At 42.2% G+C, this 15,511-nt stretch overlaps 2 protein-coding genes across 2 annotated transcripts in view; one reads left to right on the top strand and one right to left on the bottom strand.

Annotated features, from left to right (window-relative positions):
• Nucleotides 1–933: 933 nt before the first annotated feature.
• On the top strand, nucleotides 934–11,399 carry fbxl9 (F-box and leucine rich repeat protein). Its single transcript, XM_020651104.3, has 11 exons — nucleotides 934–1,198; nucleotides 1,864–1,965; nucleotides 2,081–2,215; nucleotides 4,862–5,041; nucleotides 6,379–6,684; nucleotides 6,880–7,096; nucleotides 7,258–7,415; nucleotides 7,506–7,721; nucleotides 7,942–8,154; nucleotides 8,241–8,458; nucleotides 8,540–11,399. Exons 1-11 carry the CDS (start codon nucleotides 1,145–1,147, stop codon nucleotides 8,715–8,717), a joined length of 1,977 nt encoding a protein of 658 aa, XP_020506760.1. The 5' UTR covers nucleotides 934–1,144; the 3' UTR covers nucleotides 8,718–11,399.
• A 7-nt stretch (nucleotides 11,400–11,406) lies between these two features.
• Nucleotides 11,407–15,511, bottom strand: part of elmo3 (engulfment and cell motility 3) — a 29,500-nt gene continuing 25,395 nt past the window's right edge. Inside the window, exons 17-21 of the mRNA XM_020651099.3 lie at nucleotides 14,402–14,514; nucleotides 13,758–13,862; nucleotides 13,551–13,630; nucleotides 13,387–13,467; nucleotides 11,407–13,293 (exon numbers count right to left, since the gene is read on the bottom strand). Of these exons, the coding sequence (XP_020506755.1) occupies nucleotides 13,081–13,293; nucleotides 13,387–13,467; nucleotides 13,551–13,630; nucleotides 13,758–13,862; nucleotides 14,402–14,514 (592 nt within the window). The 3' untranslated portion in view covers nucleotides 11,407–13,080. The remainder of the gene's footprint in view (nucleotides 13,294–13,386; nucleotides 13,468–13,550; nucleotides 13,631–13,757; nucleotides 13,863–14,401; nucleotides 14,515–15,511) is intronic.

Below are 15,511 nucleotides of genomic sequence, written 5' to 3'. Positions count from 1 at the left end.
ATGTATAAATAAATAAATGCATCAATAAATATATAAGTAAATATATTCATATATTTATTTATATATTTCTGTGTCCATGTTGTACAAGGAAAAGTAAATATGTAAATTAAGTGGGCCGTCCTAACATTACTGAAGGAGGATTGGTAATTATTTTTTTTTTTTTTAAGATTTATTTTTGGGCTTTTTACGCCTCTAATGGAGAGATAGGACAGTGGAGAGAGTTGGAAATCAGGGAGAGAGAGTGGGGAATGACATGCGGGAAAGAAGCCACAGGTGGGATGCAAACCCGGACTGCCCGCTTGAGACGACAGCCTCCATACATGGGGGCACTAACCACTGCACCACCAGCGCCCCAGGATTGGTCAATTTTGAAAAGCAGACAGAAGCAAATTTACATATATACTTTTCCTCTTACGACCTGGACACAGAAATAAATTAATAACTCAATTAATGTGTAAATGTATGCATTAATACATATATAACTGTAGAAATACGCTAATAAATGAATAAATATATGTAAAAATATATAAATAGCCTTTTACATTAACAAAGTGTATTTATTATTTATTCATTGATGTATTGTTTTCAGCATTTATATATTTATTTCTATATTTATTGATGCATTTATTTAATTATTTATTTATTTATACATTATTGTATGCATTTCTCCCAACATTTATTTATTTATTTATACTTTAGTCATTTTTTGTCCCTCATATTATTCTCTGCTGGACGGGTCGCTTAAAAAAAATAGAGCAAAGTGCACCCACTTCTTCAGGCACTACTACATGACTGATGACATGAAGTTACACACTATTTTACAGTAGGTGGCGGTATGCACCTATAAGTTGTTTGCGATCCCCCCCCCAAAAAAAAACAAGAGAAGAAGAGAAGCTCCTCCCTCTGACGTCAGTGTGTTACTCTGCGGTCAGCTGTTCCAACTGAAGTCAGAGGGCTGACGGAGGAGCAGATACAGCTTGAGGTGCATTGTAAAGTAGATTAGTGGAGTGACATAAGGCCGCATAGCTCGTATTTTTGTTCCCACTGGTTGGAAATATGAACATTGTATTGAGGGTGAATGGCTATATGAGACAGGTGTGATGGTTCGCAGTCTTTAATAAAAAAAGACGAAGGAGAAGCTGAGATGGAAAACTGCGATGGGGAGGACATAATAGAAACACCCGAGCTGCCGCTGGAGGTCAGTTCATTTATTTATGATGATAAAACAACAGATGAGAGGTTGGCAGTGGCAGAGACACACTGATAGCACAAACCTGTCTTTAGCCCCCTTTCCACCGCAGGAACATTCCCCCGGAACTAGGGACCTTTTTGAGGAACTATAAGTGCATTTCGACCGCAGGAACCATGGTCTAAATGTATTTCTGGGGTCAAAGATCTACCTCTATAAATGACCCTAATCAGGGGCTAGTACTCTCTAAAAGCTGCTTTCACATATGCACTATAAATTATCTCAATCATTTCAGGACTGCTCCTCCTGACCTAGCTGTTGACCTCACAGCGGGAAACTACCTACTAACACATCCAGGAGTACCTTTGTTTTGTCAGCTAATACGGAGTAATAACAGCACAATACGTTATAGTTTGTGTGAGAAAATAACATGACAACATGTCTACTGATAGACTTTGTAAAATACTATCAATGTGATTGATTTAATTACACAAAAAGAGGACTGAGGTACATCTTTAAAGTTGAAGCAGCCATGATTGATTTTAACTCTACTGAAGATTCTCTGAGTTTCCAAGTCAGGATTCCAACTTCCTGATGACGTATCACACCAGCAACTTGGAATTTCCGACTTTATTTCTTTCTTCTTATTTCTTTATTTCTTTGTCTTTCTGCAGATCATAGTATACATCCTGAGCTTTCTTCACGTTTCAGACAGGAAGGAGGCCTCACTGGTGTGTCAGAGCTGGTACAATGCCAGCCAGGACCACAGCTTTCAGGTATACTGCACCTGAGCAGAGACCATCTGCATTAGGGGAGTGTTTTTCACTGTCCGACAAGAACATGCTGCATCATGATACCTCTTCATCTGTTTGTCTCCCTCTCTCTCTGCAGAAGAGCGTCACCTTCTGCTTCCCAGCTTCAGCCTCGTCCCTGGAGCTCATCAGGGGTCTGGGCACAAAGTCACGCTGCAGTCTGATCATCAGCCAGCTGGATGGACACAGCATGTCCAGATCGCTGCTCCTGGAGGTGTCGTAAACGGTTTCTCTTTCGGGGGGAGGGGCTTTTTGCCTTTATTTGATAGGAAAGAGGATAGAGAGAGAGAGTGGGGGAACAACATGCAGGAAAGGAACCACAGGTCAGACTCGAACCCAGGCCGGCCCCAATAAAATGTTTCTATTAAATGAACTTAGCACATTTCAGTCATTAAGCTGGGTAGCTGTACATAAACCATGAATAAGAACTAGAGAGTGTAGCCTCACTGGATTTATTTCAGACCTTCCTCTTGGCCATATGATCTACATTGTTGGGAGTCTAGTGGTTTTGGGGCGGGGTTGATATCAGATTTTCTTCAGCACAGTGTTTATAATGAACTTTCCTGGGTTCTCTTGCTGATGCTCCTCTTCAGAGTATCACTCACTTTCAGTCTTTTTTCTGTTCCAGTCAAACAAAGCAGGTTTTCTGGTTTTGTTTAAGACTGTGTTTGCTGTTGGGCCTGTTGAGCTTTCTGCAGTGTTTTATGACTATTGACTTAAAAAGTTATGAATACAAGATTATGCTACGTCACTCATTGTGGATGATCCCTAACATGTTAAAAAACTGTGTACAGATTTTAGTATTGTTAGTATGTTTTATCAAATAACGTTTTATCCAAAAGTCCAGTCTATTCTATAATATTTACTGGCATCTACAGATGAAGCTAGATAGCTGTCATATGGGGATCAGAGCAGATTTTTGATGAGTGAAAAATTTGTTATTTTCTGTTAGGGTTGAAATATTTGCCTTCTGTACTTTAAAGGAGCAATCAGTAAGATATGAAGAGAATGAAATGATAAAGGTATCTTACTATATGATCAGACATTAAGGAAACATGCTATGTTGAAGTGCTGGCTTCTCTGACAACAATGCAGCAGTCAGTATGTCCTCCTTCTAACTTTAGATTCTGCTCCTGAATGCTCTGGATTTGTTTGGATCAGAGAAGGTAGGCGGTTTTAAGGCACCCCCCCCCCCCCCCCCACACGGCCGTTTTGGACGCCCCTCGGTTTGCCAGATATGAGAGCAGTTATCAGGTCAAACCAACAGGTGTTGCAGCGATGGAAGCGGGCAAGAGAAGTGGTTCAGATAGAAGTGATTGTACCCGACCTAAAAAGCCTCTGCATGTTTCTAATAAGCTCCACGAGCAGAAACGTGCTCAAACTAGGATCAATATTGGAGATGCTTTTGAAAAATGGAGAGAGGTTAGAACACAGAAAGGTTTACAGACCGATGCAGAGCTGGATAAACACTGAAGCTTCAGTGTCCACCACATGGTGACCTGTGTGAGCATGGACTCTAGAGAGGAGGGGGCGGGGGGAGAGAGCGCTCTACAATGTTTAGAATTTAGACTGCAGTACCCATTTTAAACACTAGGTGTCAGTTACATATTACTCCTTTAACAGTGTTGTTTTTGTTTAAAAGTTATATTGCTGCTGTCATGTGAAGACCTAGTTGGGACGTTTTAAAAGATCACACACCCTTTGTGAGTTCAGAAAACTCTCCACCTTGCTGGCTTATAGAATAATTTTGAAACAACCTTTTGTGCAAACCCAAGTTCAGTGGAATTGATTCTGCTGGGAACCAGTTATTAAACTCTGCTCTCATGGAAGGCAATCATACGTTGTATTTGCTTGGTATCAGTCATATATTTTTAGCATCTCGTCATGCTGATCAGGATGTTGTAGCCGTGCCTTGATTACACCCTTTATGGTCCAAAGTTCAGAGCAAAGCTTAAGTTAGTCAAGGCAAAGTTTATTATATCCTGATGTCACCAGGTTTGCCTCTAAGAGCTGTGCATAAAACAAAATCAAGAGAAACATTTGCCAAATATAAACATTTGTAAACGAGAGATTAATAGAATATTAAACAATGGACATTTTATTAAAGATTTATTTTTGGGGCTTTTTGTGCCTTTATTGTAGAGATAGGACAGTGGATAGAGTCGGCAATCAGGGAGACAGAGTAGGGAATGACATGCGGGAAAGGACCATAGCCTCCATACAGTACATGGGGCGCACGCACTAACCACTGCGCTCCAAACAATGGACATTTTAAAAGATTGTAAAATATAAGGAATAACTAAGCGTCAAACTCAGATCTTGAAAAATGAAGCCAATGTGGAAGTGCAAAATGCTGCATTTCAAGTGTCTGCATGAGGCTGGCTGCAGGAGCCCCCGAAGTCACATTCACACCACATTCAAAGCAGCCTGCTCAGGCATAAAAGCCCAACCCACGTCTCTCTCTCTCTCGCTCTCTCTCTCTCTTGCCACATGGATATACATCCTCAAGTCATTTGACCATTTACAGATATTCAGTCGAAAGAGCAGCGGTGGTCACAGATTGGCTCCACCTGGATTATGAGTGATAAAACGGTTTGAATTACACAAAAACATTGGCATTGTTTTGGTACCGAAAAGTTGCTGATACATTTTTGCACTTTAGACAGTAATCACTAGTTTGTTTGAAATTTTGGGTGATTTAAAACAAGATATTATTCAACATTGGGTGCCCAGGCCTTTACTTTGTGTTGTGGTATTGGTATTGTTATTCACTAGCAAGGACTCAAGAGGACAGGATATTCTCCCTGCTGATTAATTTTCTCCCCTGGTGTGATTGTGTCTTTTTGTCTCCCGTCTTCAGGTGGGTCTGTGTTTGGGCTCTAAGTTGGAGAGCTTGGCCCTGCCTGGGAGCAGCATCACAGAGGCCTCTCTGCTCACCCTCCTCCCTCGCCTCACCTCTCTCCGCAGGCTGGACCTCAGGGGCCTGGACAGCCTCTTCATGTCCGGAGCGTTCCTCTCCCGGGAGGAGCACAGACAGCAGGTACTATATGTGATGTAAAGGTGAGATGAAGTGGGTTGTAGATCTCATGAGTCCTGAACTGACCGTCCAAAAAGCAATTATAGGCTGACTGAGTTTAAATACTGGAGATGACGTATTCAGGAGATATATCATTAAACTTGACCAAAGCCATTTTAGTCGCTGAGACGCTGCAAAGCAAATTAATTAGCTGTTAATTTATTTATTACACTTAAAAAATAGCATTGCACATCACATGTTTTCCTCCTATAGTGCCGCCTGAGATAAATAGACTTAAAGTATTAATTAATTAATCATGTTAATGTCCAGATTTAAGCTTATTGAAACTCACTGCATTTCTTTGGTGTGTTTTTTCATATCACAGAAAGAACAGATATCGCTTTGTTACTTTTTCCCATGATCGTTCACACTCTGGTTTTTATCTCCGGATATCTGCCGTCGAGCGTGATTATGGGCTGGCATGGCAGGGATTACAGAAGTGATCATGTGAATAACTGCTGGGCTTTTCCATCAGTACTGCGCTAGATAAATGTTGCCTTTCTCACTACTGCCCCATATTCAATCTTTATTATCGTTGTGTTGTGCTCACAGCTTTATTGTTTTTCCACCTGTAGTAAAAGTTTCTCTCAGGTCAATCTCTGTCTTCTATACGTTTTGTGTTTTACCAGGTCAATGAGATGTTTGCTAGTTTACATGATCTGAATTAAATGAAGACAAGTGACTCACGACTGGACTTTGAACTTCTTATTGTCTGCATACAAACCATCTGAAACGGAGCATCAGTGGCCGTTTGTTAACCGTTAACATTTTTGTAATAACACCTTTTGTTTGTTTTTGTCAAATAGCCATGACATTCTCTATGAAGTTAAAATGTTTGGTTCCTTTCGATACCACTTGTTTTAAAACGATACCATCTCTGTGGTATTCATGATCGATGGTGTCAGAAAGAACCGAAGCTTTAAAATAACTACAGATCCTCATCAGGCCTATGTTCAGCTGTGAGGGGAAGAGAGAGAGACAGAGAGAGAGAGAGAACTAAACAAGGCTAACATATTTGTGCAGTCACAACAGTACTGAGGAGTTTGCCTACATCTAGGTCGTGTCTGCTTTCTGTCTTCAGACTCAGGAGTAAACAGGGAGAAGCAGCGTTCAGTTTTTTTAATACTCTGTGTGTGTTTGGTTATCTGAAAACTGCAGGTCTGCTTAAATTCCAGTTCGTTTATTAGTAGGATGAAGACTCCCCTGTTTTCAGCTGCCTTTTATTTAATTTTGGGCAAAAACTGATTTCAGTATCTAATTTCATGATAGATCATATAAATTGCGTTGCCTTCTCGTTCCAGGTCAGTTCAGCTCTGTGTGGTCTGGAGGAGCTGGACCTGTCAGACCTGCGCTACCTCTCAGACCTCACCTTTAACCGGATCACTGGCTGCACCCCTCGCCTTCGCCGCCTCTCGCTGGCCGGCTGTCACATCGCCTTCGAGTTCGACCCGTACCGAGGCTGCCCCGTGGGAGCTGTGGAGGACTCGTCCGCATTGCTGTCGCTGAGGAACTTGCGCAGGTTGTTAACCGAGCAGAAATCCACCCTCAAGGCTCTGGACCTCAGCAGGACCTCCATTACCCCCGAATCTCTGCGAACTGTTGCACAGGTCAGAAAGTCTGAAACAACAGATCCTTTGGTTAATTCCATGAGCAGCTACATCTGCAGGCACCATCTGCTCACATCATGTTTTTAACAATGAAGCTTGAACCCTTATTTCTTTAAACATAAATAGTTTCACAAGTAGACTCACACTTTAAGAATTATAGTGTCCTTTACTCACTTAATATTCTCTCTGTTCCAGGTGCAGGATTTAGTCTTAGAGGAGCTGTGTCTGCACGGCTGTAAGGAGCTGACGGACTACTCTGTGGAGATTCTGGTGAAGCACCAGCCGAGCCTCCGGATACTGGACATCAGCGCCTGCAAAGAGCTGACCAACAGGTCTGTAGAGGCCATAGCTCAGGGCCTGAAGTCGCTGACACACCTGTCCTTATCCCACGACTGGAGGATCACTGAAAAAGGTAGCCATCGTTCTGTTTCTATCAGACTTACATTTTAATTTGTGACTATAAAAGAACCGACACCATAACGTGGAAGCCTTTGTGAGATACAGTTTCCTCAGCTTTCTGTTCGCCTGTAAAAACACTCCTGAGTACAAGAGATGATTTCTTTTCTTCCAAAGGCCTCGCTGACCTTGTGTCTGTGTCGACCCTGAGGAGTCTGGATCTGTCCGAGTGTCTGCACGTCAGCGGCACAGAGATAGTGAGAGGCCTGACGGGATCCAGGGCGGCCCGAGCCCAGCTGGAGACGCTCAGCCTCAAAAGCTGCATCTACATCAGGGTCAGTCTGTGTTTTTGTCCAGTGTCTATATACATGTCTTTTTAAAAACACATTACGAAAAACATGCTTCTCGCTCTTCCCCCCCCTCAGGATCTTGCAGTTTTCTCTCTCACCCAGCTTCTCGGGGACTCTCTCCGGGAGCTCGACTTGACGTCCTGTGTCAACGTCACCGACCTGTCAGTGCGCGCCATCGCGACTTACCTGCAGAGGCTGGTCATTCTACGGCTCGCCTGTTGTAAAGAAGTCACAGACTGGGGCCTGCTGGGCATGGAGGAGACTGCCAAATGTGAGCACGACCAGGAGACGGTGAGAACCACGCCCATCAATCCATTCTGTTTATTTATGTCAATACCATATGTCAATCATAGCTAGCCCACAGTTATATAGCATGCAGTGAAATCTGTTGCTTAATAAATGTTGACACCTTTGGCTCTAGACTTAAGCCTGTTTATTTTATTTGTGGTTGAGTTGGACCCCCTGCTTTAGAAGTGACTTGTATTTTAAATTTGTGCTTTGGTTTCAACAGGGAGACAAGGAGCCCAGGTTCACTCGGACCTTTGGCAACATGGGCTTCTTCAAGCCCCCTCGTTTGTTGTTCTTGGAGAGACCAAAGCTGGTGACAAATAATGACCTGGAGCAGTTCAAGCAGCAGCCTGGGTCTTCACTGTTAGCACTCAGCAGGCTGCAGGAGCTGGACCTCTCCGCGTGCTCCAAACTCACCGACAGCAGCATCACACAGGTGGCAGGGGACGACGACGTTTCAGCTTTTTTGTCAGGTTTGAAATTCTAAACAATCACTGACAGGAGCTTTTCTCCTCTATTCAGGTGGTGCGTTTCCCGGACCTCCAGCGTCTGTCTCTCTCCATGCTGCCAGAGATCACTGATACCAGCTTAGCGTCCGTAGCCTGGCACTGCCGCAGCCTCACCAGCCTCACACTCAGCCACTGCCCGGGGATCAGCGACCGTGGAGTGGAACAGGCTGCGCCATACCTCCACCGACTGCATCATCTCTACCTGTCCTGCTGTAATAACATCACTGACAGGTGAGTTACACTCACGTGTGCTGTACCTGCAGCCTGTGGTAAAGAATGACATCTAAACCTGCTGATCTCTGAAACCCTCAGATCCCTGTTCGTCCTGGTGCAGCACTGCAAGCGCCTGCGAACACTCGACATCTCAAGGTGCAGAAACATCTCCGTAACAACCGTCGACCTCCTTCAGTCACAGCTGCCCTTCTTGGAAAACGTCTACTACAAACTTATCTGTGGTGCTGATCCAATCCAACCCTCACACTTTGACTGACAGTCCGAATGTCCTCAAAGACTCTGCTGAACCTTTCCAGTAAAACGACCCTGCTGACCAAAGCCTGCTCTGGGGTTTCATCTCTTGCACATTTTTTTTAATTAGATTTATTTTAGGGGCTTGTTTTGTCTTTATTTTAGAGACAGATCAGTGGAAACTGAAATCAGGAGGAGCGACTGGGGAATGACATGAGGGAAAGGTGCAGCTGCTTCAAGGACTGCAGCCTCTTAATGTCGGGCGCACGACAAACCCGCTAGCACATATCAGAAATTTATCCAAAGAAATGAAGGAAGTGTAAAATGTGGTCAGATGCTACTTTGTGAAACTTGTCAGAATTATGTCACCCTTTCTAGGCTGGATACACACCAGATGATTTCAAATCTTGTCCGGATTGAAAAACATGGGAGACCACAGACATAAGGAGAGCTTTCACAGATTTTATGTCGACCTGACTGCGAGAGCGCAGTAATGATTTCACAGACACGAGATCTCACAGAAACTTGCATCATCAACTTTGTGTTGTTGCCATAATTCCACAAGCTGCTCTTCTTTTTCAATATTCGGCTCAGGTCAGTTGTGTTTATGTTCGCTGCCATGTTTGTGAGCTGTAAAGGTACGCAACATCCGGTTGGTGACGCTTCCCGTTCTGCTCGCTCTCATTGGCTATTGCGGACGGATACTCTGACTCGATAGGGAGCAGTATAATAACCGTAATGATGCCACACACTTGAGGATTATTTGGACACATAATCAGTTGTGAGAAACTTTGAGTCGAGGCCAAAATTGGGCGTAAAATCGTCTAGTGGGCGCCCAGCCTTTAGATTTAAAAAAGTCAGACAACACTGTATGCACTCACTCCATTTAAAGATATTTATCTGTTCACTTCAAGAGGGATAAAACCTTTGAATTCAATATTTTTTGTTGCGTTTATGTGGTGCATCATCACTTCAAAGTGATGCGTTTCAGTTCAACCTGAAGATGAATCCTTCAAACTGAAACACTCAGCTGCATCGAGAAGAAGACTCTCATATACTTTTCTCTTAAACAGACTTGAACTGCAGTATTTGTATTGTGAACCTACAAGGTACTTTAATCTGAGTAAGAACATCCACTATATCTCAATATGATGACAGCAGCTGTCACGTACTTAATAATTGTGTATATATAGAAATGTGTTTTCAAATCTAATAATCTTAAACTTGAGTGTTTTAGCGTCAAACGTAAATGGTGGATTATATCTTTATAAAACATTCCAATATTAGCACTAAACCAAAGCTTATTTTTGTTTGTTGTTTAAATTGTCATGGTTGTCCACATCTTTATGGATTTGTTAAAACTAATTTTGATGTATTTCTCAATTAGTTTTTGTTTTTTGCACATCAACACAGGAGAATTTTTAGTTTTTTTTAAGATGTCCGTTCTGTTCTGGGCTATCAGCTGGAATATCACATTGACATAGGGGGTCTCAAAATGCTTTCCTGTACCTGGGCAAAGAAGAAACACGTGGTGCTCTCGGTGGCAGGGTGATGAACTCCAGGGTGCTCGTGATGAAAGATCTTGAAGATGAAAAGATAAACTGTTGAAGGAGGGAAGCCTCAGGGCTTTCTTCAGGTGCTCTTGTAGAGTCGGTGATGTAGAAGCTGTGTGGTGGAAATCATTTTTTTCCTGACTGTTCATGCATTTGTTAAATCCCTGGTTTAAATGGAGGCATTTGACCTTCATCGTCGGCTCTTGCCAGAGAATGTACTTCTTTTCTGTTCTTTACTACGTCTTTCAGATCAAAGCTCCTGCGAGGAACTTTTGGTTTTATTCCATTTTGGAATAAAAACAAAGCTGTTGACAAAGCGGTGCCTCTTTACTCTCATCCTGTACATGTGTAAGCAGTGTAAGTCTTTAAACAGTTGGTCGTATAACTCGCTGTTTAAAAAGTCAGGCAGTAACTCCTCCCCCAGGTGGGTGACACTCCCACAGCTAGTTGTTTGTTCTGCCCTCTGAGTCTGCCTTCTCACTGTAAAAAATAGGACATGGAGCGAGAAAGCCCGAGACACACGAGCCCTACCAGAGAGGGGGCGTGGTCAGACACAGCTTATTTACATATTTAAAGCTACAGACACAGAAACAACCTGTTCTGATCAAGGCTGAAATAGAGGGGTTTATAGGCATGATCAAATACAGGATCAGAGTGGATATAGAACAAGAAACTTCACACATGTTTTGGGGAGCTCTGAGAGTTATTTACACTGAAGAAGAGGAGGAGAATATGTGACCTTGAAAGCTCAGGTGTATACATTGTTTCCTTCAGGAGAGATGTCAGAAGTATGCCGGCTTTTGTTCGCTGTATTTACCCAGATTACTTGTTAAGTACTCGAGTTAAATAATTGATTATTTAACAAAGATGTGATATGCATAAAGTTAATTTAAGAGTCTCAGATTTGAAGGAACTTTAAGAGGAGAGACGCAGAAGACAAATGGCACAACATGTTAATCCTTAAACGTCTGCTGGTTCAATAAGATCTCGGTAGTAGATCAAGCTGGAACATCAAACTTACTTGAATTAATCTGAAGGAAGTTTTTTATTGTTTTTTTTTAACTTTATAATGCACAATGAGAGAGAGGCTGTAAAGATGAAACATGATATGTAAATGTTATGTTATAAATAAAGCAAAGTTTGGGAGAAAAGCACCACATGCTTGTTTGTTTTCTCATTATGAATCAGTTTATTCATGTGAAGTCAACTAAAAGGAACAATTCAAAGTGAGTGTTATCACATGTCAGAAATGCACTGCAGGGACAGTCAGACGGCGCTGAAATGAAATGACCCGTTACCAGAAGAAGAAAGGAAAAGGCAGAAACACTTGAACAGACTGAGACGTCCTGATGAGCTGTCAGTTCACACACAGGCGTTTGAAGAGTGAGACACATACAGTTTGATTTGAAACTTGTTACAAGTTTTTCTTGTCAGCATACTGTTCATTAGGGAGAAAATATACATTCGCTTTTTGTAAATTAACAAAAAGAAAAAAGGGTCAGTTCAGTACCTGATGCAGATCTGCATCTTTTTTAAAAACACAAGTCTACAGCTCATATGGTGCGTTCCATTTACCTCCAAACTCTGATCTCGGTGTTGGGAATGACCTCACACCCAAGATAACCACATAATGGTTAAGAGCTGGCAAAAAGCCAGACAACAACATGGACACCTCCAGGAGTATCTTTGTTTTGTTAGCGGTTGCCAGGTAAAAACACACTACTGGATAGTTTGTGACGCAAAAATATGATGACAACATGTCTTCGGATAGCGCTTGCACGATACTCTGTACTTTAGCTGATCGGTGTGATTGATTTAACTACACAAAAAGAGGACTAAGCTGCTAATAAGCTCTACAGTTACTGCTTAAACTTCATGTTGATGCACGTAGCAGCCATGTTGGATTTTAACTCAGGCTACAGAAGAATGATTTTGGTGCCTCCATGTGGTCAACACGGTACCTTTCATCTCTGTACTTTAAAAAGTCAAACAAACCCATTATCGTGAAAAATGTAAACAAAGGCCGTTTCTGCAGCGTGCTGTGACTCAACTCATCTGACGCCTTCCTTTACGGCAGCGGTTTCATGCATAAAAAAAAAAAATCATCATATAAAAATGACCTCTCTTCTCTCTGATGGTCTCGTTAGCTTTTAAAGGTCATGTAGAGGCATCAGTGTTAATAACAGTCTGTTTCATCACCAGGTGAAAACTCCTCACAGGAGCTTTAAGCTAAATATTTTCCACATCTGAGAAACATGTGTTTGCTTTTCCAATGTTAGAAATGTATTGTATGTGCCACGTATCGAGAACACAATGGGTTCTAGTTAATGCCCTTTTAAAAAAAGCATCTGAAAATAAAATAAACGAATATGCAAACAAGTATACTCAAAATGTAAAATGCATAGTTTAAGATATATATAGGACTTTAAAATGATTATAAAACAAAACTAAAGTACCATTACTTGAGTGAGTGGTTGAATTGTAAAAGGTGAGTCTAGCTTTTTGGAGCTTTGTTGAAGTGTCTAGAAAAGCTGAGGAGGAGGCGTGAACGTAGAGACGACCTGAAAGCTTCCGTCTCCGAGACAAGAGGTGAAAAGTGTGCAGCATTAGTGAAGTCAAAGTACAAACAACTGTTGTCGTTGTTTAAAGTCACTCTCCTCGAGTTTGCTCGTCTTCACACGGTTTCACTTGGATGATTAAAAATGAGGCCGCAGAGGAAGAAGAATAAAATGTCATAGTTATAAATCTGTGTTTTAGGAATAAGTGCATGAACGCACATGGTCACACACACACACACACACATATATATTTACACATTCACACTTTTTCCACTCTCTACTGCTCGGTCTGGCTGAAGTCGTAGCAGAAGTTGTAGTTGCTTGGCGGTTTCGGGATGACCGGAGCGCTGTCAGGAATGGGAACGTTCTCCAGGTCCAGAAGGCGGAGCTTAATCTCCATGGAGAGGAGGATCTCCAGCTCGCTGCGCATGGACTCACTGCTCATCTCCCTGCCGAGGAGGACGCTCAGTCCATCGGTCCACAGGCAGAACTGACAGAGAAGGAAGCCGGTAAAAACACTGTTTAGTAAACACAGGAAAGAATTTACATGAAGAAAATGTTTCTGATAACGTTATTTACTCACATCAGTTCGGGATGGGGCGATGAAGTTCAGGCTGTACTCTTCCACGTCATATGAGATGCTAAATGCCTGGTCGAGCACCTCCTGCAGCACATACAGTACAGTTAGATGAAACGTCCGTTTTGTTAGCGCGAGCAGACTCTGAAATGACAAGAGGCGCTGCTCACCTTGTTCTGTTTGCCTTTGTGCTCCTTCATGTGAGGACAGTCTTTTCCCGTCAGCAGGCCTTTGATGTCTGCTACAGGAACTGAGGGATGATGAACAGAAAAGATCTAACTCTCCTAAATAAATGTCCAACTGCAGAAGAAGTTTCCTTTTTTTTTTTAAATTTCTTTTTTTTTAATTTCCAAAACACACTCCCAGCGATTACTCACTCTTTTCCTGCAGTGATTCAATTGGTGGATTCTCTGTGTCTTCTTCCACGTCACCGTAGTGAAGCATTTTGTGATTCGGCGACAAGCGGCAGTACCATAGTTTATCTAGGAAACAGCAGACGATCACAAAGGTTAAACTACTGACCATATATGTGCGTCTCCCCCTCTTCCCAGTGTATGTTGTACCAAAGTGAAGCAAAAATATCCACCCCTACTAATGAAAAGGTCAATTACTCTTCTGTTAATTAAATGTTTCTTCTCGCTGTTTCTCCTCTACTCTGCTGCACATGGAGCGCAGGAGCCTCAGAGCTCTCAATCATAGCGTAATATTATTTTTTATAGCATCAAATAACTAGCCAAAACAAACTTCTGATAGAATGAAAACGTAGGTATGAATCAGCCAGATAAGTACTAACTTTAAAAAGGAAAACATGTTTGAGGTCAATTGTATTTGACATGTGTTTAAATTTTATAGTTTGACCCATGTCCCATCTGTTAACATGGAGGGGGCGGAGCTTGTAACCTGCAGCCAGTCTGTAGAGGGGAGCTCTGGATGTTTTTGCTTCACTTTTTGGAGAGCTGTCATGTTACTGATCGATGGGTACGACAGTGTGGATTTCTTTAGTACGAGTGTGTTTTCTTACCCTGTCTGCGTCGGCTGCTGATCTTCCTGAACATGGTTCCCTGACACAGCCTGTTGAGTCTCTGCTGGCGGATTAACTCGAGCAGCTCTGGCTTCAGACGCTCTTTTAGTTCACTAGAAGAGAAAATGCGTTTTTACATTACATTAGACACACATTCATTTCCCCATGTTCCCAATGTAAATGTGCACTTATATGCAGGTGATGCTGTTATTTACTGCCTCGCTCATACATTGTATCAGGCTCACTGTCACTTACAAGATGCTTTTGATACTATAACAGACCTTGGAAATGTTGACTTGTGTTTGTCTTTGTTGTGTTTAAAACAATCTCCATTTTTTTCAATGATCTATAGAATCAAAAAGTACCAAAGCATTAAAAAATACCTCATATCAACTGAGTAAATCATAAAGTGATCTTACTATATGATCAGACATTAAGGAAACATGCTATGTTGAAGTGCTGGCTTCTCTGACAACAATGCAGCAGTCAGTATGTCCTCCTTCTAACTTTAGATTCTGCTCCTGAATGCTCTGGATTTGTTTGGACCAGAGAAGGTAGGCGGTTTTAAGGCACCCCCACTCGGCCGTTTTGGACGCCCCTCGGTTTGCCAGATATGAGAGCAGTTATCAGGTCAACCCAACAGGTGTTGTAGTGATGGAAGCGGGCAAGAGAAGTGGTTCAGATAGAAGTGATTGTACCCGACCTAAAAAGCCTCTGCATGTTTCTAATAAGCTCCACGAGCAGAAACGTGCTCAAACTAGGATCAATATTGGAGATGTTTTTGAAAAATGGAGAGAGATTAGAACACAGTAAGGTTTACAGACCCATGCAGAGCTGGATAAACACTAAAGCTTCAGGGTCCACCACATGGTGACCTGTGTGAGCATCGACTCTAGAGAGAAGGGGGCTAAATGAGTGTCATTGCTTGGATGATCATCAGTTATCCTTTAACATTGCTAAGACAGAACATTTAAAATGAATATTTCCAGGATAAATATAACCGGCAATGACAAAGAAGAGCAGCACACTGTTACTCTCAGTGTTTAAGTGACAAACAGGAGCATAAGAAACAACAGACAGTCATAGGGTGACCTGTCATCATGTTTCATA

This window comes from Labrus bergylta, chromosome 7 (genome assembly GCF_963930695.1).
Source record: "Labrus bergylta chromosome 7, fLabBer1.1, whole genome shotgun sequence".
Classification (NCBI taxonomy): domain Eukaryota; kingdom Metazoa; phylum Chordata; class Actinopteri; order Labriformes; family Labridae; genus Labrus; species Labrus bergylta.
Note: the sequence above shows the minus strand (reverse complement) of the source record. Positions and strands in the feature narration are given on the sequence as shown.

Excerpts from the sequence above, each read along its gene's own strand:
- fbxl9 (XM_020651104.3), top strand. The coding sequence starts at position 1,145 with ATGGAAAACTGCGATGGGGAGGACATAATAGAAACACCCGAGCTGCCG. Across the intron at positions 6,685-6,879 it reads CTCTGCGAACTGTTGCACAG|GTGCAGGATTTAGTCTTAGA; the intron begins GTCAGAAAGTCT and ends TCTCTGTTCCAG. Across the intron at positions 8,155-8,240 it reads CCGACAGCAGCATCACACAG|GTGGTGCGTTTCCCGGACCT; the intron begins GTGGCAGGGGAC and ends TCCTCTATTCAG.